This window comes from Fundulus heteroclitus, unplaced genomic scaffold (genome assembly GCF_011125445.2).
Source record: "Fundulus heteroclitus isolate FHET01 unplaced genomic scaffold, MU-UCD_Fhet_4.1 scaffold_44, whole genome shotgun sequence".
Taxonomy (NCBI): domain Eukaryota; kingdom Metazoa; phylum Chordata; class Actinopteri; order Cyprinodontiformes; family Fundulidae; genus Fundulus; species Fundulus heteroclitus.
Genome location: NW_023396857.1, coordinates 2,066,498 through 2,090,467, shown reverse-complemented (window position 1 = coordinate 2,090,467; position 23,970 = coordinate 2,066,498). Strand labels below are relative to the sequence as shown.

The 23,970-nt window shown below is 45.3% G+C and overlaps 1 protein-coding gene across 1 annotated transcript in view; it reads right to left on the bottom strand.

Moving 5' to 3' along the window:
- Positions 1–220: 220 nt before the first annotated feature.
- LOC105915332 (latent-transforming growth factor beta-binding protein 1) overlaps positions 221–23,970 on the bottom strand; it is a 49,050-nt gene continuing 25,300 nt past the window's right edge. Inside the window, 31 exon segments of the mRNA XM_021308870.2 lie at positions 221–1,280; positions 1,356–1,508; positions 3,108–3,388; positions 3,470–3,641; positions 4,010–4,105; positions 4,278–4,430; positions 4,543–4,683; positions 4,756–4,884; positions 4,994–5,065; positions 5,136–5,169; positions 5,171–5,406; positions 6,449–6,592; positions 6,692–6,823; positions 6,918–7,040; positions 7,314–7,439; positions 7,531–7,656; positions 8,899–9,018; positions 9,101–9,214; positions 9,291–9,410; positions 9,525–9,638; positions 10,698–10,829; positions 12,097–12,267; positions 12,337–12,600; positions 14,388–14,516; positions 14,730–14,906; positions 16,733–16,855; positions 20,265–20,324; positions 21,391–21,493; positions 21,643–21,852; positions 22,938–23,008; positions 23,138–23,404. Of these exon segments, the coding sequence (XP_021164545.2) occupies positions 1,138–1,280; positions 1,356–1,508; positions 3,108–3,388; positions 3,470–3,641; positions 4,010–4,105; positions 4,278–4,430; positions 4,543–4,683; positions 4,756–4,884; positions 4,994–5,065; positions 5,136–5,169; positions 5,171–5,406; positions 6,449–6,592; positions 6,692–6,823; positions 6,918–7,040; positions 7,314–7,439; positions 7,531–7,656; positions 8,899–9,018; positions 9,101–9,214; positions 9,291–9,410; positions 9,525–9,638; positions 10,698–10,829; positions 12,097–12,267; positions 12,337–12,600; positions 14,388–14,516; positions 14,730–14,906; positions 16,733–16,855; positions 20,265–20,324; positions 21,391–21,493; positions 21,643–21,852; positions 22,938–23,008; positions 23,138–23,404 (4,436 nt within the window). The 3' untranslated portion in view covers positions 221–1,137.

Here is a 23,970-nt window from a genome sequence, read left to right as displayed (position 1 = left end):
TTGCCCTCAGTGTTGTCTCCTGATTTCCTCCTCCTCACTGGATACATTTTCACTTTATTAAATCAGAGCTGCAGAATTTTATGTCTCTTTGGTAGACAATAGCTATATTTACGCGCACAAAATTTCACAATCGGATTGAAATGGATTTGGATTAAAAAACAAAAAATAATCAGATTGTACCGTTTATATGGGCACACAATCAATTGATCCGATCATAATGTGTGTTTTTATGCTCCTGGCTTTATTCAGAGGAGATCCCCTCTGACATAAGCAATTATCAAATTTTCCTAAAAGAAACACAGAAGATGAAGAACTTCCGTCTTTGCTGAACAACAAATGATATCAAACAAAGTTTCATACGAGCTCGTTTGTCCTCCAAGCATCTAGCTTCTAGTTACAGCTGAAACTTTACTGAATAAATAATTTTGAGCTCTTTTAATGTCGCAAACAGGAAAGTTGTATCGGGAGGACAGACAGTTTTGCTTCCTGACGTATTTCCGCCATTCACCAACGCAGAAATACGTCACGCTTACGTTGGGCACACATGTGCACTAAGTTTGCTACTTTCAGGATAACTTGATCCTGACAAGCGTTTACGGCCAATTCAGAATAAAACTTCATTCTGATTGAGTTTAATCCGATCACAATATTCCGATTAGCGTTTTTACATGAAACATTTTTATTCCGATCGGCCCTTTATTATTACGATTACTATTGTCTATGCAGATGTAGCTAATGTTTCATGCATCGATGCCCAAGTTTAGCATTAGACACATTTCATGGCTCTTCTGCAGTGTGCAGCTCTGTTGTCGGCTACCTTGGCTTATTTTTGGCATGGAAATAACTCATAACTGTCATGACCTGAAATCTTGACCCATGAGGAAAAGTTGTACAACTGATATGTGCCTTTAGAAAATTAAAAAAAGAGCTTTGATGGGCAGAAGCAGCCTGCGTTTGGCTCCATGGTGGGGATGCATGTGGTGTGATTATTGAGGAAGAATCTCCCCAGGATAAGCTGGAGGACAGCGTGACGCTAAACGGGTCTGCAGGACAAACTGTTCTGTCTTGGGGCGGTTTAGTGCAAACAGAAACAACTAAATACATCAGTCCGGTATGGATTGGCCTGCTGAGTCGGGTCTAAGCGGCGATGCAGTGGTTGCGTCTGCGGGACATGACGTATCCTCTCCTGCAGACGCAGCGGAACGAGCCTTCGGTGTTCACGCAGCGAGCGTTGACGCACGGGAACTGCAGGCCAGCGCTGTCCTCACACTCGTTTATGTCTGCGAAAACACGGCAGCAGACGTTTAACCACCTGAGTCAGAATAAAAGGGGGGGGGGGGCATGTCTGAACGCACCGATGCAGGTCATGGAGGTCATGTCCAGCTCAAAGCCCAGGTAGCAGTCGCAGGTGTAACCCTCGGCCACGCGGATGCACTGGCCGTTCTCACAGCCGTGCAGAATGCCACACTCCTCTGCTGCGTTCAGCCCGGCGTGGGTCTCATAACGCCCTGAAAGAACGGGACGTAAGAACGCTGCAAAAGTATTCACACCTTTACAGATCTGATCACTTTTCAACCAAAACATTTTATACATTTAACCCTTAAACAGGCAAGAGAGGGTAAATAAGTTGCAAAAAATAATTAAATTGTATGACTTATCTCTTTAGGCCTTAAGTGAAATATTTCCACATTCAAAATTTATATATATTCAATATTTTGGATTTTATGAGTTGTATCTCCCAGGATACGTTGCCCTATTAAGGTATAAACAGAGCCCCAATGATAAACATATTACTGTTCAATTTGATAAGATAAATTATACATTGTTGTATTCCTTGGTCATTTACATTACACATAGCACTTTTAAAGTTTATTTTATTCATTTTTACCAATACTCCAATTTTACTAATCTCATAACAAAGTGACACAAAAACGGACAAAAACATATTTAACTTTTTGTGCACTAAAGATTACACAAAAACAAAACACAGCAATTTCATTTTGCATACACAACGTGTCGGTGAAATTAAGATATTACTTTAATTTGGATTTTAAATGAGAGACCAATAATGCAGCGCAGAATTATTGAGCAGAAGGACGGTTCTAGGTTCTAGGTCAATAAAATCTGATAACTGTGGTGTTCTACAAAGTATCCGCCCCCCCGTATCAGAGCTCGGTAGAACCTCATCTGGCTGCAGGTCTCCTGGGGTTTTCTTCAGCTGCTCTAAACGTCTACAGACTGAAGGTGTTCTCCGTTCTTCGTTAATCAGCTCAGTCAGGTTGCATGGAGAACATCTGAGAACATCAGCTTTTACCTCTGGCCACAGATTCCTAGATGGGTTCAGCTCTGGACTTTGACTAGGCCGTTCTAACCCACTAATCCGCTTTGATTTAGACCATTCTATACTATGTCTGAATGATTAGACAAGATACACTTTATTGTCCCCAAAGGGCGATTTGTTTTACCAGCAAGAACAAATAAAGACAAAAACAGACATTCATGGAATAGCCAGAGATCAGCCTGCTTCAGTCTCTAAGTGGACCTATGAGGTCAAATTATTAATGAGGCCGACACTAACAGGGACAAATTAACGTCTACACCTTTCTGCTTTGAACTTTCTCAGAGCGATGGTTCTCCTGCTGGAGGTGAACCTACAGTCCTCTGCAGCCTCTAACAGGTTTTCCTCCAGGATGTCCTGATTTAGCTCCATCCATCTTCACCTCTGTCCAGCTTCTTATGCTCTGCTGGTCCTGCCTGTCAGTCCAGGTGGACGTCCATGTCCTGGTAGGTCTGCAGGAGGTCCATCCTCTCTCCAGGTCCACATGATGATCAGAACTCTGGGAGGTTCTGTAGAACCTGACCTGCTGTAAACCTCTTAGTGAGTTTTGTTTCTAAAACAAATTGTTAAAAGGCACAAATAGTTTGTCTTCCACAAAGAATCCAAATAAAATTAATTGATCTTTGTGCTTTAAAATGTTTGGGCTATATGTGAATTAGAATATTTCTGCCCTGTGGTCCACAGTTTGTTTCTGCTTGGATTTAGATCACAGTGTTTCCATCCAGGTGGGAATGTGGGTCCAAAAACACCTGCTGGACTGCAAACTTACTCTCATACAGCCTCCGTGGCGGTCCTCCGCCTCCTTCTGCGCTCCTGTCAGTGAAGGGAGGAAAGGGCGGGCCCTGCCTCCACGTCCCCACGTCTTCCTCCTCCTCCTCCCGGTCTTCGTACGGTGCCAGGTTCAGCGGAGGCGAGTCGGGCCGGGATGGAAGTAGAGGCCGCACCCCATATGCAATGTCGGCTCTGGGGTCCGGAGGGAGCCTGAAGGTCGGTGCTCTGGGCAGGGAGCCTTCAGGAGAGCCGTAGTCTCCTTCTGGGTAGTAACCAGGACTGACAGGGAGTTTTCAGCCATTAGGGCATTTGGAACATGAGGAAAACTTGGATGTCAGGAACAATCTTCTCTGTTCTCACCTGAACTCAGACCCACGATAGGATTCATCTGGCGGAGCAAAGGAGCCCGGAGTCCTGCCCCCGAATCCTGACCTGCTGCCCCCTGCTGGAGAGTAGTCGTCATAGTCAGGACCACTGAACCCTCTGCCGGGCAGCACTGGTGGAGAGAAGAACTCTGGACTGTAAGGAGGAGCTGGATAGACAGGAAGAGGAACCCGATGACTGATGTCTCTGTTCCATGCATGGAACACGACCCCATGAGGGATCAGCGAGTCAGAAAATGGATGGAAGGTTAATCATGTCTAAATAGGACCACTGATCAAAGGGAATACCTCCTTAAATAACTTGGTTGGGATCGGGTCCAACATGCAGGTAGAAGGTTTAGCTAACATTTGAGCTCTACTGCGTCTAAACAGTTCAAACACCGATCAGGTTCTAAACATATATTTTCTGTGTTACGTCTTCCTTAACCACTAAAACAAAGGGCAGATGCACAATAGTGATGTAGGGGCATTAGTAAAAACTGCATAAACTGGGTTATGCCATCTGTTCTGCTTCTACCTCCTCGTCCGGGTCCAGCTTCTGGTCCGGCTGAGTCTGGGAATCTGCTTTGGTACGTAGCTGCAGAATATGAGCTGCACAGAGAGGCGTAGTCGTCTGCAGAGGCAAAGAGAGGAAACAAAGACTTTCACCCTAATGTGACTCTATTCTCTGGTTCTGTGGCAGAGAGGAGCTGCTCTGACCACCTGGGTACGTCGGGTTGCCCTTTACCTGTTTATTGTGGTTTCCTTGTGTTGTTTTACCGTTTTTTAATGTTGTCGTTGTTTACCTGAGTCAGTGGCGGGGCAGAGAGCGCAGCCCATGCCCCAGCCCTCCCCGTACAAACAGCAGCAGTCGATGAAGGTGACCTGGCCTCCAAGCAGAGGACTCTGACACAGCAGGTCGGCGCTAACGTGCTGCCAGCACACAGACAGGTTCTCATCTGGAAGAGCAACAAAAACTCATGCATACGCAGACGACATGTCGGTGTTTGTGTCTGACTTTAGTGTAATCTGAGGTTCTGGTCACATCGCAGCAGTGGGAGGAAGGCTTACCCACAGTGAGGTGGGAGGCGTTCACACAGTTTCTCTGAGTGTCGTCCAGCACCATGGGAGGCGGGCAGCTGCAGTGATACGAGCCCACCGTGTTCACGCACACACCCCCGACGCACGTCTCCTCCTCACACTCGTCGTAATCTGGGAGAGGTGAAGCTGAACGTCAGCAGCAGGAAGTCAGGACCGTCTGCAGGCAGCTGTGATTGTTCGTACCGACGCACTCCAGCAGCGCGCTGTTGTAGACAAACCCACTGGAGCAGTAGCATCTGTAGCCCGGGATGTTGTTGACACACACGCCGTTCTTACACACCTCCGGCTGGAAGCGCTTACACTCGTCTACGTCTGCAGACAAACAGGAGAAGCAACGAATCAGCCAGCTACGTCCACGTCTCCTGGCTGGTCAGCAGACGTGATTCTGGGCTTAGCGACACTCGACCAGGTGGGTCTGTACCTGTGTAGCTGAAGGCTCCAGATCCTGATGTCACATATCCTCTCCCGTTGGGACAGAGAGACAGAAACTCGGCTGCAACACGGAAAGCAGAGCTGTAAGAAGTGAAGTGAAGGCGGTAAGATGGTTCCACCTGAAGTCTAACCTGTGTCTCCAGGTGGACAGGTGTGGTACTGGCAGTCCCAGCCCCCAGCCCTCTCCCATGGTGCAACAGCACTCCTGCTGGCTGACGTTGGCGGTCAGCAGGCTGCAGCCGCCCTGGTCGCCCAGGTTGTAGTAACACTCCCTCAGCTCCCCGGGCCGGGCCGCAGTCAGCTGGGTCAGCACCGGCACAACGTCCACCGTGCTGGTTTGGAAGCCCGAGGAAGACGAGGAAGACGAGGAAGAGTGTCTGAGGTCAGGAAGAGTCTCTGATGCTAGAAAAGCAGAAAGACGCTTTAATTTCATGTGTTTTATGAAGTTAAATACTTACAGTGGATGATTTTATTGAAACATACAGTCATGTCATCCTATGGTCATCATATAGCCTTTATAATAGGGCTGAACTATTATGGAAAATAATCTAATTGCGATTTTTTTTCTTAATATTGCGATTTAATGCGATTTTTTTCCCCAGTTTAATTTATCATGTCTTTTTAAACATATACAAACAACAAATCAATTTGTTTCCTCGATGTGCAGATTAGTTGCTAAAAGACCCACAGCATCTAAACTCAGAGCAGAAATTATTACGTTCTGCCTACAATATATTTCAACCAAAATTACAATTTTGACTTTTCTCCGCATTAACCACAAGCAACAAAAATGGCCTCTAAATAAAGATGTTTGTAAACAAGGACCATTTTAAACAATAATTTTTAATGTTTCTATTAATCAGAATATTGTTCAAGAGAACAGCTTTTAGTTGATTTGGACATCAATCCTTGTTGAACATAAAGTGCAACCAACAAGCAAGTCTATGTATTAAACTGATTGACCTGTACTTAATGCTATGTATGATTATATAAACTCTAAAACAAGTAATAAAATTAGATTATCTCACTGCTGCAACTGTCTTCCCTTCCATGTGGAGGCAAACCCACTTTAAACATTTTACCAACACCTAATGGACGCGTCTGATTCACTAATTGTTACATAGCCAAAAATTGCAGACTCTGCAATTTGGAAATTGCGTTTTTTTAAATCGCGATTATATTGAAAATGCGATTAATTGTTCAGCCCTACTTTATACATTCAAAACACAGTCAGACAGTCATTATAGAGTCATAATGTCATTATACAGTTTGTATTATGACTGACGACAGTATAATACAGTCAGGCTCTTAGTTTCAGACTTTAAACAGAAACACAGTGTTGCTTTGGGCTTTTCCCAGTAGGAGGGAGTCAGCAGCAGGTTGGCATCGGCTGCCTGTAGCTGAACACACACATCATGTATGAACAGACGTGAGTGTGTGTTACCTGGCCTCACAGGACTCACGCACTCTCTGGCTGAGGAGTCAAAGACGTCCGTCGCTCCGTCACATTTACACGTAAAGCTTCCCTCCGTGTTCTCACAACGGGCCGAGCCGCACACGGCCGGCTGAGACGCACATTCGTCCTCGTCTGAGACGTGGAGACACACACACACACACACGTCACACTATCAGCTGAACTAGAACTAAGCAACGACTGATTTGTGTTTTTCTGCAGACTCAGACTGACCCACACAGCTGCCGTCCGCTGTCACCTGATAACCTGCCTCACAGGAGGCGAGGCACCGGAACGAGCCGATCGTGTTCTCACATCGCTGCGACGCACAAACAGAACCGCCGGATGAGACGCACTCATCCACATCTGGGAACGCAGACAGAGGAGGACATGTCAGGAGGGTTTGGACGAGGACAGAGACATCATCTAACGGGAGGCATAAGACTCTGTGTGGGCGTACCGAGGCAGGCAGTCCTCTCAGGGTTGGTGGTGAAACCGTTTTCACATCGACACTCAAAGGACCCTTCAGTGTTCACACAGCGGCCGTCTGCACACACGCCAGGCCTCACGCACTCGTCCACGTCTGCAGAGAAGGAGACAGAAAATCCAGGACACTCAGATCCAGCAACCATGCATGCACATTACTACCTTAGACAAATTTATTCAGTTAACCCAACATTCATGTTTCTGGACTGTGGGAAGAACCCGGAGTACCCAGAGAGAACCCACGCATGCACAAGGAGAACATGCATAAAGACCCAGGCTGATTGTAGAACAAGGTTCTGGGTTCTACTAACAGGGCCACGTGTAAAGCTGCCAGACGTCAGTGTTATGAGAGCTAAAAGGAGAACCTCACCGAGGCAGGCCGTCCTGTTCTCATTCAGCAGGAATCCTAGCGAGCACACACAGGTGTATGATCCAGGTGTGTTCACGCACTCCCCTCTGGAGAAACAGAAGTCCCCCTCCAGACACTCGTTAATGTCTGTGGGGACAGAAGCCTCATATGAAGCGTGGTTTAAAAGCTCAAAGTGCTGCAGCAAAAGGTTCAAACCCGTCTTTGTTGCCTTCCTCACCTCTGCACTGCCTCCCCAGGCCTGAGCTTCGGTATCCGGGCCGACAGTCGCACCTGAACGAGCCAACGGTGTTAACGCACACCTGCTCCGCTTCACACGCGCCGGCGCTCGCACACTCGTCCACGTCTGCAGGACAGAGTTAGCTTTTCAGTTTAGTCTAGTTTCAAACAACATCTCCGGTTCTTCCAGATCCACCACCGAATCTTTACCAGGATGGCAAAAGTAAACCTGAGCCTGAGTCTAAGTTTGGTGGAAAGAAACAGAAACTGAAGGCTTTAATGTAACGTTTGATCTCAAATCCATGCAAACTGCAGATTTGTCAAACATCCTGTTTGATTCAGGGATCCAAAGGTGAGGAATACCTTAATAATCAGTGTTAATGGCAAGAAGCAGATAAAAATATAAGTAAAATCAAGTGGTTTCCTCTGCCGTCATTCTTCAGTGGGTCATTAGTTCTATGAAAGCAACAGGATGGAGGGCTGTAAAACTTTAGCTGATTTCAGCTTAAACTTAAATACTTCTCTACTCCCATGTCACAGTTTACATTTGCTGCGTTTCAGTCGCAGTTCTAACTTGGAAATCCTGATTTGCGATTGGAAGAATCAACCGGAACGGCCCCTAAAGTTGGACTTTCCCCTTGGAGAACTTTTTTAAGGCTGATTATCAGATCCAATATGGCCGCCCTTCGCATCGACAACAGTAAGCTGTGATGAAACACGTTTATTTTAATAAGACACAGCCGTAAGAGTGCGTCTAAAATGAATGTTACACGCAGGGGCTGCAACTTTTACCTGAACAAATGAAAAGTGATGTTTGCATGTGGAGAGTACAGCTTTAAAGGCCACTAGCAGGAGGTACTACGAACAAAACAACAGATTTCCTGCTTCTCAGCTTCTTGTTTTTATTTTGCAATCCCGACTTCCCAGACTGTGTTATCTGGAACGCCGTTTACTCGGAGCTACGCCATTCCCAGCTCCTAGTTCCGACTTCCGAGGTAAACAGAACGCAGCATTAGTAAAAAAAACAGGTGGCAGCACTGGGTGGTGTGCCATCTAGTGGAGCTGTTTGGTAGTGCAAAGGAAAATAGCCCCAGCCCTGACGATGGAGCCGTTAGGCCACGAGTTAATAAAAACTGCACAACTTATCGGTTATTTAATATGATGTTTTCACTCTATTTACAAAAAGATTTTAAGAAAAAGTCAATTAGTAAAATTAATAATAAAATCTATGCAGAGAATTAACATCTGTCCCAATAATTATGCTCATGATACTCAACAGATTCCTGTGATCGTTTTCACCTGAGGTTTGTTGGACTTATTTTTAAGGTTCTAATTAAACCACGCTGCATGCCTCTGAGTGTGCACACACCTGTACACTGTCTGTTGGTCAGCGTGTATCCTGGACGACACGACACACACCTGTAGGATCCCACAGAGTTCACGCACATCTGGCCAGGACACTGAGACGGCTCCTCACACTCGTCTACGTCTGAACACACGCAGCAGTCACTGATCACAGCGCCCACCGACCGGAGATCCCTCCGCCGGCATCAGAACCAAAGGTTATCTACCTGTGCAGGTGTTGTTGTGCAGCCTGTAACCATGGCGACAGACACAGCGATAGCTCCCAGGTGTGTTCTCACAGGGGCCGTTGGAGCACGGAGATTGCCGACACTCGTCTATGTCTGCCAACAGTGACGCCACGGAGGATCAGGTTGAGTCAGACCGCAGCGTCTCAGGTGAGAAGCAGGTGAGTGTTACCTGTGCAGAGCCCGTTGAGCAGCCCGAATCCCGGCTGGCAGGATGAGCAGCGGTAGGAACCTGGAGTGTTGACGCATTCCTGTCCGGGACACCGCAGAGGATCCACGCACTCGTCCACGTCTGAAACACACGCAGGTAGCAAACTCACCTGTAGGGTTCTCACGGAACATCTTCCAGTCAGAAGGAGGAACCGACATGAACTCGTTTTAAACGTTGTTGTCTTTCTGCCTTTACCTTCGCAGGTGTTCCCAATAAGCCTGTAACCATGGCGACAGACACACCTGTAGCTCCCAGGTGTGTTCTCACAGTGACCGTAACTGCAGGGGTTCTGCAGACACTCATCCACATCTAAAAACAGCCAAAAATAACTGGTCTCAGTGTTATTCTTCATTATTCTATATTTATATATTCCTATTTATTTATAATGTGTTTATGTGTTCTCTTAAACAAATTACCAACATTTTTCTTATTGTGCCTCATCAAAGTAAATGTTTTTCTTATGGAGCTATTAGCCTTTATTGAGAGATGCAGCAAATTGAACCCCAAACTGTAGTGATAAGATTAGAGTATTAATAAAAGCTAAATTAAATTAACAGTAAATGTTAAACTGAACTGATTTTATTCAGACTTTTAAAATGTTATCTAATAAAGTCATACCAGAAAAATTGTTTATTTTCAACGTCTCTGAAAAGTCGTTAAAATATTTTAGAACTTCTTGATGAATTACCAAAATCAATGTTATATTTTAATGATTATTTCCAGAGTTTTTTGATTTTTCGCCTATTATTTATGGATTTTCTTATAGTTTATTTTTTTCAGATTTTAATATATTTATCTGACCTTATCTTTGCGTTCTTTATGATGTTTAACTAACATTTTGCAGTTGTATAAGTAATATTTGTTCTGACTGATTTCATGCTTTTCTATAACTTTATTAGCATTTAATGGTTATCCAATGCAATAATCTCAATATATTAATATCTGTTATGATAAAGATTCATTCATAATTGTGTTTTATTTTAGCGATTTTGGAATTTCACAGAAAATCTATCAGAATAATTTTGGATTCGGGTCATGAAAAGTTACTGTGGCAGTTCATCCTATTGAAACTATACATTTCTGAATTATTATTCATATAATGTATAAATAATTGAAAGCTAGAGCTCAATGAATAAAGGCCAAAAACATCCAGCCATGGTGTCAACTAAAGGCAAGGCAAGGCAAGGCAAGGCAAGGCAAATTTATTTATATAGCACAATTCAGTACAGAGACAATGCAAAGTGCTTTACATGATTAAAATATAGGAAAATAAAACAGAATAAAAGCAAGCAGGGATAGTGTAGAAACAAAAAAGAACATTTGAAAACAGTAAAACAGTAAAGAGAGAACATTTTGTCTGTGGCTCACCGTAACAGTGGCTGCGCTGAGCGTTGGGCTGGTATCCCTCATGGCACTCGCAGGTGTGTCTCCCACCTGGCTGATCCACGCAGCGGCCACGCCCACACACACCTGGTCTGCTCTCACACGCGCCCCGAACAGCTGCACACACACACACACACACACACACACACACACACACACACACACACACACACACACACACCTTAAAGCTCTTCGAACCACCGAGGAGTTTCACACCATCGTTTTAAAATGTCAAGGTATTTGGAAAACTGCCTTTTTCCTGGGAGTTTTAATTCAATTTAATTAAATTTTATTTATATAGCGCCAATTCATGAAACATGTCATCTCAAGGCCCTTTCCAAAGTCAAATTCAATCAGAATTTATTGCAACATATGTGTAATATTTCCACTAAGAATGACACCAACAGTGTGAGGGAACGTCTTTTCTGCCAGAAAGCAGCAGATTTTGTGCTTTTTTTTTACAGAAGTTTCTGCAAAATTTAATATAGTTACTCTTATATAAATGTTGAAATATATTTCCTATAGTAGGTGTTATAAAAACGACTAAATCTATTTTGTTTGGAGGACTGAAGCTGCCTTTGAGGCTCTGAAGACATCTTGAGGTAAAATGTCTCTAAGGTTTTAACGGCTGCTGATCGTCTGTTGGGTCCGAGGCAGAACTAAGAAACGTTTAGGAGTCAAAAAGTTATCATTTTGGTTAAACTAAGTCAGAGTTTATTACTCTAACGAGTAATGAACCTTTTTTTCTGTGGACCTTTTTTTTCTGTCGATTCTACTCAAAGAAAAGAACTTGACCACATTTTACGCCGGTTGCCTGTTAGCATGATAGAAGAGACATTTTCAGCTTTTAACTTTCTGTTCTCTGTCATTTTTCTCTTCATAGAAGGTACACCTGGTCTGGCGTTCTGTTAGCTGTGACATCATCAGGGGAGGCAGATCATCCACTATTACCATCTAACATAGAAAGTACTCCTGACACTGAGTCTGGTTCTGGTTCTGCTGGAGGTTCTCCTCCCTGTTAAAGGGGAGTTTTCCTCTCCACTGTCACTTCATGCATGCTCAGTAGGAGGGATTGCTGCAAAGCCATCAACAATGCAGACGACTGTCCACTGTGGCTCTACGCTCTTTCAGGAGGAGTGAATGCTGCTTGGAGAGACTTGATGCAACCTGCTGGGTTTCCTTAGAGAGGAAACTTTCTCACCAACCTGGAGGATCTGATGGAGTCTGACTTTGGAAAGAGCCTTGAGATGAGGGGATGTGAATTAATGCTATAGAAATAAATTTAATTGAATTGAAATATCCTTTATTGTCCCTCAGTGGGGGATTTCAGGCGGTTGTTGGTCCAGATCTTGTTCTGGATCAAGTTCTGGCTGCCTCTACTCACTCTGGACTCGGGTGGGGCGGCTCGTCGGGCTCACAGCCGGGCGCCTCTCTAGACTGGGCAGCTCTCCGCCGGGTCTGGATCTATCTGAGGTCTGAGGCGGGGCAGGAGGCTGCAGAGAGTCCCCTCGTCCTGGTGGTGGGTCGGGTCGGGATCCAGAGGGAGGCTGATAAGCTGCTGATGTGGAAAGTGATTGATTAGAGGCATCAAACGCGTAACTTGAACACGGTTTACGTGCCATACCTCGATTATCAGTGGAGGGAAGCTGAGGTCTGGCTGGCAGCGGGTTGGGCCGGCGCTGCTGGGGCCCCAGTGTGTCCTGAGAAGCCCCGGCTGCAGACCCGGCAGGCTGCGGCGGTCTGGAGGACGAAGAGCCGGCGGTCAGGCTGGGCTGAGGCTGCGGTGCGGGTCGGACCTCGGGCTGACGAGGACTGGGTCTGGCAGCAGCCGATGAACCGGAGGAGGCGGGTCTCTGCTGAGAACTGGAGGCTCCACCTCTACTGGACCCTGGAACCGGACCATGAGGGAAAGGAGGTTTAGTTCAGAATCACGTTTAAGAGACAGTTGCAGCTTTGGAGGTCTGAGCTGCTGAAGGAGGAACCTGGGTTTATGTGTCCTGGTTCTGTGTCCTGGTTCTGGCCTGCACTGCAAAAAGGGAACTAAAAATAAGTTAAAATGTCTTGAAATTAGTGTATTTTTCCTTGATTTGAGCAGGTAGATAAGACTATTTGCCAATGGAATAAGATTTTTGCACTTAAAATATGAACAATCCATCTCTAAAATAACAGAATTAGAGATCTTGCACTTGAAATAAGACGATGGAGATGAATTGTTCTTATTTTAAGTGCAAAAATCTTATTCCATTGGCAAATAGTCTTATCTACCTGCTCTAATCAAGGAATAATACACCAATTTTCAAGAAAATTTCACTTACTTTTAGTTCTGTTTTTGCAGTGTGCTGCCTGTGTTCTGCCACACATCCGCTCCCCGCTGTCGGGTTCTGATCCGATCATGAATCGTTGACATCGAGTATCTCCCAGATACTACGGTGAACGCCTTCCCTACTTTAAGATGCTGCTGTGCTGCATCATATATTATCTCATGTTCTGTGAATAGTTTTTTTTTTAACACTGGTAAACTTCATCTTCTTTACCTGAGTTTGCCATATGATGATCAATCATTGTGCAATATTATAACATTAACTTTTTATTCTTGCCATTTCTTTAGAACAGACTTTAGATTAACTAGCTTGCTCGTTTTCATGACCACTTATTGTGTGTAACTCTGTCTCACCTGTAATTTCTTTACCTCATCAGGGTTATAAATCTGCTGCTCCTGTGCTGCTCCTCCAATCAGCTCATCTCACTCACCTGTTTCCTGCCCTTCATAAACCCGCTGCAGCCGGCAGGCGTCCCACGTTCCTCCCCTGCCTGATTACCTCGTTTTCACCTCAATGTTCTGGATTTCTCTGCGCTAGCTTCTGATTTCTGACTGGAACCCGTCCTAAACCCGGATGTTCCCGCTGCTCTCAGAAGCTAGCTGCTGTTAGCCTGACGACCAGCCCAGTGACGCTGTTCTGTCTGGGCCGCCACTACGTCACACAGACGGGGCTCTCTGATTGGTTGACACTCTGCGTCCAGCTGTTCAGATTTTCCCATTGCAGCATCTGCAGCTTTAGACCTTAAGATGCTTGAAATCTCAAAACGCAGCAGGACCTCTGTGCGCTCCTAGAGGCGCATCCACCAAAGACTTAACGCACATAAACCAGACGCTCAAAACACCTTCGTCTCTCTTTTATAAGACCTGCAAACCACATTCTGTATGACTGGTTCTATGTGAACATAGGAGACTTTGACACAGAGTCCTAGCTTTTATGGGCAGGACATTTAGCAGCAGCAGCAGAACCAGTGTTTTGTCTCTGAGTGGCTTCAGACCTCATTGCTGATGATCTGGTGCCGGCTCTGAGTTGCACCTCCGCGGTGATCCACCCACCAAACAGGAAGGATCAGAGCCGGATCACTTAAGAACTTTCTTCACTCAGTAGTCAAACAGGTTTGATCTGTTTTTATAAATTAAAACCCAAAATAAATGGCAAACATCCAGTTTTGAGGAAGCTTTTTGTGGGGAAGTGAGTTTTTCTCACAGAAGTTTTTTCCAAAAGTAAAACTAAAATAATTTGAGTGTTTCCATTTTTAAAAGCCTTGCAAATAAACTCTTTACACTAGAATGGGTAAACCGTTCAGAATTGGCCCAGAAAAGCCATTTGGCTGCAGGAGAAGCCGCTGAAGGCTGACCTGTGAGGTCCGGCAGTGGCTTCAGAGCTCCCTGGCTGGACGCGGCGCCGTCCGCTCTCTGGCTGAACTGCAGAGTCGAGGCGGAGTAATGGTAACCGGGACCGGCTGGACAGATCTCCTTAAAGGCGACTGGAGGAGCAAACAGAACAAACATCTCAATTATAACAAACTGGACCCAAACCGAGCAAAACCGCAAACTCTGACCAATCCTCTAAGAGATTCCAGGTGGTTAGCAGACAGAAACGAGGACTGGATCAGTTTAAACTCTGGCACCTGACCCACATCAACAGTCAACTCTGTGTGTGCAGCTTCTTTTCCTCATGTTTCTCAGCCCTGACCCACCTGAACCAAAGTAGGGGCATCTCTGGCAGCCGGGTCCCCAGGCCTTCCCCACGCGGCTGCAGCAGCAGATCTGCTTGGTGATGTTCCGGCCGATGGGCAGGGAGCAGGAAGACGGGCCCAGACCCGAGCCCACCACCCGGTAACACTGGCCCTTCTCCTCTGAGATCACGCTTTGTGCTGAGGAGGACACGCAGTGAAAGGGACACGTTACATGAAGGGTTGATGTTCTGCGAGTCCAAACGCAGCTGAGACGTGCAGGCGTGCAGAACCAGAACATGCTGGTCAGCAGAGACACAGACAGCCTCAACACGAGGAGCTTTCAAGGCATAAAGGAGGATGCAGAACCAGAACCAGGGCCAAGACCCAACTATCAGGGAGATTCTTGGACAGTTTGGGACCCAAACAAGAGTCCAGTATGTCTGCAGTTCATGTTCAGGATCAGAATCTTATCAAATTCAGCTGAAAATGTAATTCCTGCTACCAGAACTAGCTTCTAATTTAACCAGTGATAAGAGGAGGATGAAGATCAAATAAGAGGAACCCAAACGGGCCCCACACAGCTTTAAGCTTTAAGACTTTACCAGAACCAACCAACACGGTTCCCCTGGGTGCTCAGGTCCTGCTTCATATCTGTGCCTTTAGGACAAGGTGAAGGAGTTCTGTGGGAGAACCTCAGGAGAACCTGTTGGGCTAAACAGGAAACCCGGCTGGGGCTCCACTGGGGCCCATCAACTTAAAGCCTTCCTCTCTGTTAGAGCTTGTAGCTAGACTGGCGAAGGTTATCCTCTCTGCAGTCAGGCACTCTGCTACTTTTTCCTACTACTCTCCAATTATCTACTATCTGCTGTCAATAATTACACATTTCTGCCTCCTGAATAAAGCCATGGAGAGAGCTACTACTGCCGCTATCTATAAAATCATTCCATAGATTTTACTGCTTGCTACAGTGAGTTTCTCTCTGAAGGACCTCCTGCTTCACTCAGTCCTGGTTAAGTGCTTCTCTGTTGTTTTTGTGTCGGATCTGTTTTTACAACCTCCCTGAATCTGGTTCTTTTGGAGATTTCTTCCTGCTAGAAGGGAGTTATTACTTTCCACTGTCACCATGTGCTTGCTCAGGAAGAGGAATTGCTGCAAAGTTAATGACTTGCCTGGGCTTCCTGGAATAGGTAGCTGCTTAGTAGCGTGCAATGTTGACTAATTAAAAATGTGTTGTGTTGGGTTAAATAAATATATTGTATATTTCTGGATAGGAACTGGATTAAACTACATTGAACCGGACATGGAGAGCCAAATCGGGTCTTGTTTAGCTGGTTCTGGTGGCCCGCCATGGGTCCGCTACAGACACATCAGCTGGGAGGCTGCTCATCCAAGCAGAATGCTGTCTCCAGTGTTATAACCCCTCTGAGCTATAACGCTGATGCTCATTTTAATTTTGGGCTCCTAATTAATATCTAATTTTTAGGTTTGTTTATCTCAGCGATTCTGAAAAGAAAAAGTGACTTCTTAACCTTTTTCAGTCGAAGCTACTGGTTTGTATCTTTAATTGGGAATGAAAAACATTCTTATTAAAAAATAATAATCTAATACTGGTAATTCTGTTATTTGACAGTGATTCTGATTTAGTTTCTGGCCCAAAGAAAATTGGACAAACTTTGGGAGATAAAATGTTGTATTTAGTGCTTTGGAGAAAGAAATCCTGGGAAGTGAAAGTCTGAAAGACGGAGATGCTGTTAATAGACAGGCTCTGAGCTCAGAGCCTTCAGACAGCAGCCAGACCAGCATCCTGCCCCCCCCCCCCCCCCCCCCCCCGTCCGTCGATGCCGGTCGGAATGACCGGACTCCAGCCCGGCTTCACAGAAACCGCCTGAGCGGGATGTGATCCGGACTCTCAGAGCGCGCGGTGGGCTCTCGCTCAGGTGGGTTCTGGAAGTGCGGCCCGGCGTCGCGTCATTCCTCTCATCAAGCCGGAGGCGGAGTGTGTGTCACGTGTGTGCGTTACTCACAGATGCAGACTCCATGTGTGGCGTCGAGGATGAACCCCAACCGACACACACAGCTATAGCTTCCCCTGGTGTTCACACAGATGCCGTTCTCACACAGCCCCGGCTGGAGGCACTCATTCACATCTACACACACCGACACATGCAGACATGAATGATGGGAAGCTGCGGGACTTCTCCACGACTCCGACCAATCAGAGGAGACGAGGTCTGCAGCAAAGCCACCAAAAAAAGGCTGCATTCTGCATTTAATCTGCATTACTAGCTGACTTTAACAGCGTTAATAGCTAATATGTAATCCAAAGTCTCCAGGGTAAGAGAGCAGAGGCATGTCCAGGTGATGTCGAGTCAAACGTAGTCCTTGGAAGACAGCTCATCATCGTAAAATAAAATATCTGCTGTGTGGATCAATGAAGAAGCTGAAACCTTCCGCACATCAACACGTAAAGCAAACCTCTATGAAATTTAAACATCGTTCTCACGTTCTCTTCTGGTTCTGCAGATCTATTCCTGTTTTATTTTCAGCTAACGTGAGTTTTAGCGCCAGCTTCTGTATTCAACCGATAAATAAACTCCTAGGAGAGAAACATTTTATATCATCAGGAGTGAACAACCTGCATCTTTACCTGATTGGGACCTGATTGGGACCTATCTGGGGTCTAATACCTGATTGGGACCCATCTGGGGTCTGGGACCTGATTGGGACCCATCTGGGGTCTGGGACCTGATTGGGATATGTCTAGCACAGGGATGGGCAACTGCCATGATAAAGAGGGCCAAATTTTTTTCAGCACGACCATTGGAGAGCCACATGATCACGCACTTCAAATAATTGGATATGAAAGACGCTACAAATTATTCTCAATAAGAACAAATTTTAGATGAATTTATATCTGTATGTTTACTGCACCAACTTATAACTATTTTCTGCATATAAATGCATTTGAATATGTCCTTAAGCAAAAGACAAACTGTTTGCTTTTAAAAAAAAATTGCTAAAAGGGAATTTAAAATCATTCAGGAGCATGGGATATTTCAAATTTAAAAGGAAAGAGGCATAAAACGGAACAGAACTTAACTCAAACAATAATGTGTCTATCCAGAAACCGTGTGGGCTTTCTTACAATACTGAATGCTCTATAATTTTATTTCTGTTACTTTTTGATTATGCACATCTGTTAGCTTTTTATTCTGAAAAATCTAATGTCCGATGCTCCTGAATGCACCATAGCTTTCTGACTAATGCATCACACTCAACGCGGTGCTGTGTAGATGCACATCTGACCGTCCGCTTAAGACAAAGCTTTGCAGTTTCAAAACTCACGTCGGCTCTCACGGTTTATTGTTGTGTGTAAATGACAAGAGACCAACAAATAAAAAAATTCCCCATGTCCGTACTTCTTCCCATTTTGTCTGAAAAATTTGACTTTCTCGGTCAAGTTTTCCCTTTATGGCCATGGCTCTTGACTTTCCCCCCATGCCCTCTATTGTTTGGGTACGGCCCCCTATCGGTCAAAAGTATAGTTACAATTTTTATTTTTTTTTATCATTATTAAATTATTATTGCTCTATTCGCCGCCAGTTGCCCATCCCTGTTCTGGGGTCTAATACCTGATTGCGACCCATCTGGGGTCTGGGGCCTGAATGGGACCTGTCTGGGGTCTGGGACCTGATTGGGACCTGTCTATGGTCTGGGACCTATCTGGGGTCTGGGACCTGATTGGGACCTGTCTGGGGTCTGGGACCTGATTGGGACCTGTCTATGGTCTGGGACCTATCTGGGGTCTGGGACCTATCTGGGGTCTGGGACCTGATTGGGACCTGTCTGGGGTCTGGGACCTGATTGGAACCTGTCTGGGGTCTGGGACCTGATTGGGACCTGTCTATGGTCTGGGACCTATCTGGGGTCTGGGACCTGATTGGGATCCATCTGGGGTCTGGAACCTGATTGGGACCTGTCTGGGGTCTGGGACCTGATTGGGACCTGTCTATGGTCTGGGACCTATCTTGGGTCTGGGACCTGATTGGGATCCATCTGGGGTCTGGGACCTGATTGGGACCTGTCTGGGGTCTGGGACCTATCTGGGGTCTGGGACCTGATTGGGACCTGTCTGGGGTCTGGGACCTGATTGGAACCTGTCTGGGGTCTGGGACCTGATTGGGACCTGTCTATGGTCTGGGACCTATCTGGGGTCTGGGACCTGATTGGGATCCATCTGGGGTCTGGGACCTGATTGGGACCTGTCTATGGTCTGGGACCTATCTTGGGTCTGGGACCTGATTGGGACCTGTCTGGGGTCTGGGACCTGATTGGGACCTGTCTGGGGTCTGGGACCTGATTGGGACCTGTCTGGGGTCTGGGACCTGATTGGGACCTGTCTGGGTTCTGGGAGCTGATTGAGACCTGTCTGGGGTCTGGGACTCGATTGGGACCTGTCTGGGGTCTGGGACCTGATTGGGACCTGTCTGGGGTCTGGGACCTGATTGGGACCTGTCTGGGACCTGATTGGGACCTGTCTGGGGTCTGGGAGCTGATTGGGACCTGTCTGGGGTCTGGGACTCGATTAGGACCTGTCTGGGGTCTGGGACCTGATTAGGACCTGTCTGGGGTCTGGGACCTGATTGGGACCTGTCTGGGATCTGATTGGGACCTATCCGGGGTCTGGGACCTGATTGGGACCTGTCTGGGGTCTGGGAGCTGATTGAGACCTGTCTGGGGTCTGGGACTCGATTGGGACCTGTCTGGGACCTGATTGGGACCTGTCTGGGGTCTGGGACCTGATTGGGACCTGTCTGGGGTCTGGGACCTGATTGGGACCTGTCTGGGTCCTGATTGGGACCTGTCTGGGACCTGGGACCTGATTGGGACCTGTCTGGGGTCTGGGACCTGATTGGGACCTGTCTGGGGTCTGGGACCTGATTAGGACCTGTCTGGGGTCTGGGACCTGATTGGGACCTGTCTGGGGTCTGGGATCTAATTGGGACCTATCTGGAGTCTGGGACCTGATTGGGACCCGTCTGGGGTCTGGGACCCGTCGGGGGTCTGGGAGCTGATTGGGACCAGTCTGGGGTCTGAGACCCGTCTGGGGTCTGGGACCTGATTGGGACCCGTCTGGGGTCTGGTACCTGATTGGGACCCGTCTGGGGTCTGGGACCTGATTGGGACCTGTCTGGGGTCTGGGACCTGTCTGGGGTCTTGGACCTGATTAGGACCCATCTGGGGTCTGGGACCTGATTGGAGTCCATCTGGGGTCTGGGACCTGATTGGGACCCATCTGGGGTCTGGGACCTGATTGGGACCCATCTGGGGTTTGGGACCTGATTGGGACCCATCTGGGATCTGGGACCTGATTGGGATATGTCTGGGGTCTGGGACCTGATTGGGACCTGTCTGGGGTCTGGGAGCTGATTGGGACCTGTCTGGGGTCTGGGACCTATCTGGGACCTGTCTGGGGTCTGGGACCTGTCTGGGGTCTGGGAGCTGATTGGGACCTGTCTGGGGCCGGTCTGAGGTATGGGAGAGTGTCTAACTCACCAACACACTGCGATCCATTGATTCGCTCCAACCCGACCGGACAGCTGCTGTTGCTTTGACCTGCAGATGACCAGAAGAACAGATTCATGTAAAATTGATCCTGGTTCATAATATAAGATCTTTTCTCCCATTTCAGCTTTGATTGCTCCGCTGTTTAACTCTGATCTATGAAATATTCAGAACGCTTCCATAACTTCACAAATAACTGATTTTAAATGGATAGTTAGGCTTTTTAACACCACCTGTCTGCCCCAAACATTCAATTTGTTCCCATTTCTTTAGTGAATTTCTGACAACTTCCAAAGATATTAGACGCAGAAAACAGGATTTTAGCTCCAACAAGGTGTCTTTGTATGAGGCTACATTAGTTTTTATTGTTTTAACTTATTTTGTCATCACTGATCTTAGGTTTCCTTACCTTATTTCAATTTAACTGAGCATAATTCATATTTAGCATATTTAGCTTTATCTTCATTTATCCTTTCCTAGATTAGTTCACTAATCATAGCATTGTTTAATTTACTAATCATAGTTTTGTTTAGTTAAGGGAATTTCACCTTAGTTTATCTTAAATGATTTTAATTCATTATGTTTTGTCTTAAATTAACTTTGTCTAATTTAGTTCATGTTAGCTTGCCGTTTTTAGCTTAGTTTAGCTTACCTTATTTCATTTTGGCTTAAGTTTTGTTCTTATTTGCATCTTATTTTAGCTTTCTTTATCTTAGCTCTGTAATCTTGTCTTAGCTTTGTTAGGTTTATCTAATTTCACCGTAGCATAGTTGATGTTATTTTAAGAGCACACAAACATTTAAAGCCTAACTAAATGTTTAATTGAATCATACTTTTGTAATTTTTTTTGAAGGGAAACAGCAAAAAGTCTTTATACAACTCCCACAAAGTCTGACATCATCATCCTCTTAGTTTTAACTCTGGTGTTCATCTCAGGTAACAATAATTTGGTTTCATGGATAAATTTGGATGAAAAAGATGCTTTTTAAAAGATTTTGTTGCTGAAAATGATGCAGTCTGTTGCTTTCTGAAGGATGAAGCTCTGAAACCCTTTTCCAGGCGTGTGGTTTGGCTGCAGAGCTGCTGGTGGATGTGCAGCAGGATGGAGGTTTTCTACCTGGGATTTCAGGACAGAGAGTGCAGTCGGTGAGGCCCCACGCCTTCCCGATTCCTCTGCAGCACACCTCCCTGCTCCTCAGACCAGGAAGTGGAGAGCTGCACTGCAAGCACAGAGAACATGGATCACACCTCAGGAAGAATCTGCAGCAGAACGATGGAAACAGGCTAGAACTTCATCGTCTGTTAAAGCTCTCAGAAACAAAGCTGCAGATTTACTTCCTGCTGCTCGCTGCTACCTGGCTCCTCTCACCTGTCCATCTTTGACTTCTCTGAAGCAGTACTTGAAGCCAGACTGCAGGTTGTAGGTACCACTGGCCCTCAGAGTCTGGGCCTGGATTCCTCCGCCCGCTGCTGGAACTGGAGCCGGTGCAGGAGCGCCAGCCGAGCCCGAGGAGGAGAATGAGGAAGAGGAGGAGGAGGAGGAAGAGAGGGTCCGCAGGGAAGGACTGGACCCAGAAACCTGGATCCACAGCGAGGGGACAAGGAGAAAAATGGACCGTATTCTGCTTGGTAAGGGTTTACATCAAACAGAAATGTAACCACACTAAAATGGACTAAAATAAAAAATATTAAATATTTATAAATATTTATAATAAAACAAAGAACAATGGCATACAAAATAAAATACCTCAAAGAAAACAACAAATATTTAACTAAATTACCATCAAATGAAAGAATTAAAAAAGAAGATTTTTTTAGAACTTCCCTTCAGAGTAAATATAATAATTTGAACGACGAATGTTGGAGAAAATGCATTTTTATGACATTAAATAAAAATACTGGTGAGGAATTCATGAAGCTCTAAAAGAGTTTAAGGTGCATATTAATAATGATTTTGTGAGCATAAATTGATTGGGACTCTGGATAGAGGAGGGGACATAAAGCTGCTCCAGGCTCTATGGCAGCCAGGAGAAAACCAACAAGAAAATGGTTAACCCCCCCCCCCCCCCCCCCAAAAAAAAAAACATTAAATCCTAACTATATTGAGGTTCTGAAAATGGAAAATAAGTTTGCTAGACATTTGTTTTTCTTACTGAATATGTAAAAGGTAGCTTTTACATATTCAGTAAAAGCCACCATGTTGTATTTTTTTGTATGCACTTAAAAAAAAAGTAAAATCAGAAAAAAGACTCATTTTGTGTATCAAAACAGATCGTAATGTTTTTCATCCTTTTCAATAAAAAGTGAATTGGAAATAATTAGCTATGTTTTAAGAAAAACTAAAATAAATCAATTCAAAACTAAAATTACAACGAAATAAAGTATTCTATGATTAAATTAAACCAAAAATTATGTAATAAAAAAAGTAAATAACTAATAGTCAAATAAATAAAATTACCTTATTAAAATGAATTAAATTAAACATGTAATATAAATATATACTCAAGAAAATAAAAACACATAAGTGAAACAAAGTAAAAGGAAATTACCAAAATAAATAAATGACATAAATAAAGAATATGTAAGTTTTAGGAGCATGTTGAACAGGAAGTTGACTGTGATTGGATCAGGGGATGACCAGTTAAACCACGTTTATGGCGTTACCTTCATCACCTGGTGGATCTTCACACTGGCCTCGGGGGGGTGCTGAACTCTGACCTTCACCATGCGGGGGTCTCATGTTTGGTAAAAGAAACGATCAGAACAGGAAGTCCAAAGGTTCATGAGCAGAGAAATGAGAATATTACGTAAAGATGCCAAATCTTTGATCTGAAGGTTTTCCCTTCAAAGGTTTTGAGGCTCACCTGTGGACCGAGGCGCCTCCTGGTTCTGCCCCAGCGGCAGCAGGAACTCAGACTGTGTCAGCTCCTGATTGGCTGCCGCGGCAGACAGGTGCACCGGTTTGACTATCTCATTGGTGGAGGCGGGCGAGGCGGGCGAGGCGGCGGCGGGCCCGGCGGCTGAAGGAGTGAGGGGAATCTGGCAGAACTTGCCGGTGAAGTTAGCCGGGCATAGGCAGCGATCCTTCTGCAGACAGACGCCTCCGTTCTTACAGAGCAGAGGACAGAGGACTGGGAGGAGAAACACCAGAAACCAGACGCTGCTCAGTCTGCATCAACCACCAGTAGACACAGAACAGACTAATCTAAGCTAGCAGAGAGCAGCTGGAGCCTAAAATCCTAATTATCTACATAATTCAGACCATTTCATTACCTTAAGTCACATCTACAGTTCAATCAATATAAAAAATAAAGTAAAATTCTCCAAAAATGTAAATTTTTTATATTGATTGTAAAATTACAGGCAAACATGTTTAAATTAGAAAAATGTGGGAAAATTTTGTAAAAAAAATGGTATTTAACGCAATGAGTTTAAGATTTGATTTAAGATTTTATGGAATTTAAACATTAAAACAAATATAAGTAAATAACATTTCTATTTCTAGGAGAGAAAAGGGTTAAGCATTAAAAGACAGGCCAGCTGCATCATCTATAGGAGAAACACCCCAATATGTGGAAACATTGGCGTCATCATTTATTTGTGGCTCAGTGACTGTCATATTATTCTCTGTTTGTCTTTTTCTTTATCATTTGTTTTTACTATGGACCTCTTTTGTGTCTGAAATAAAGATTGATTG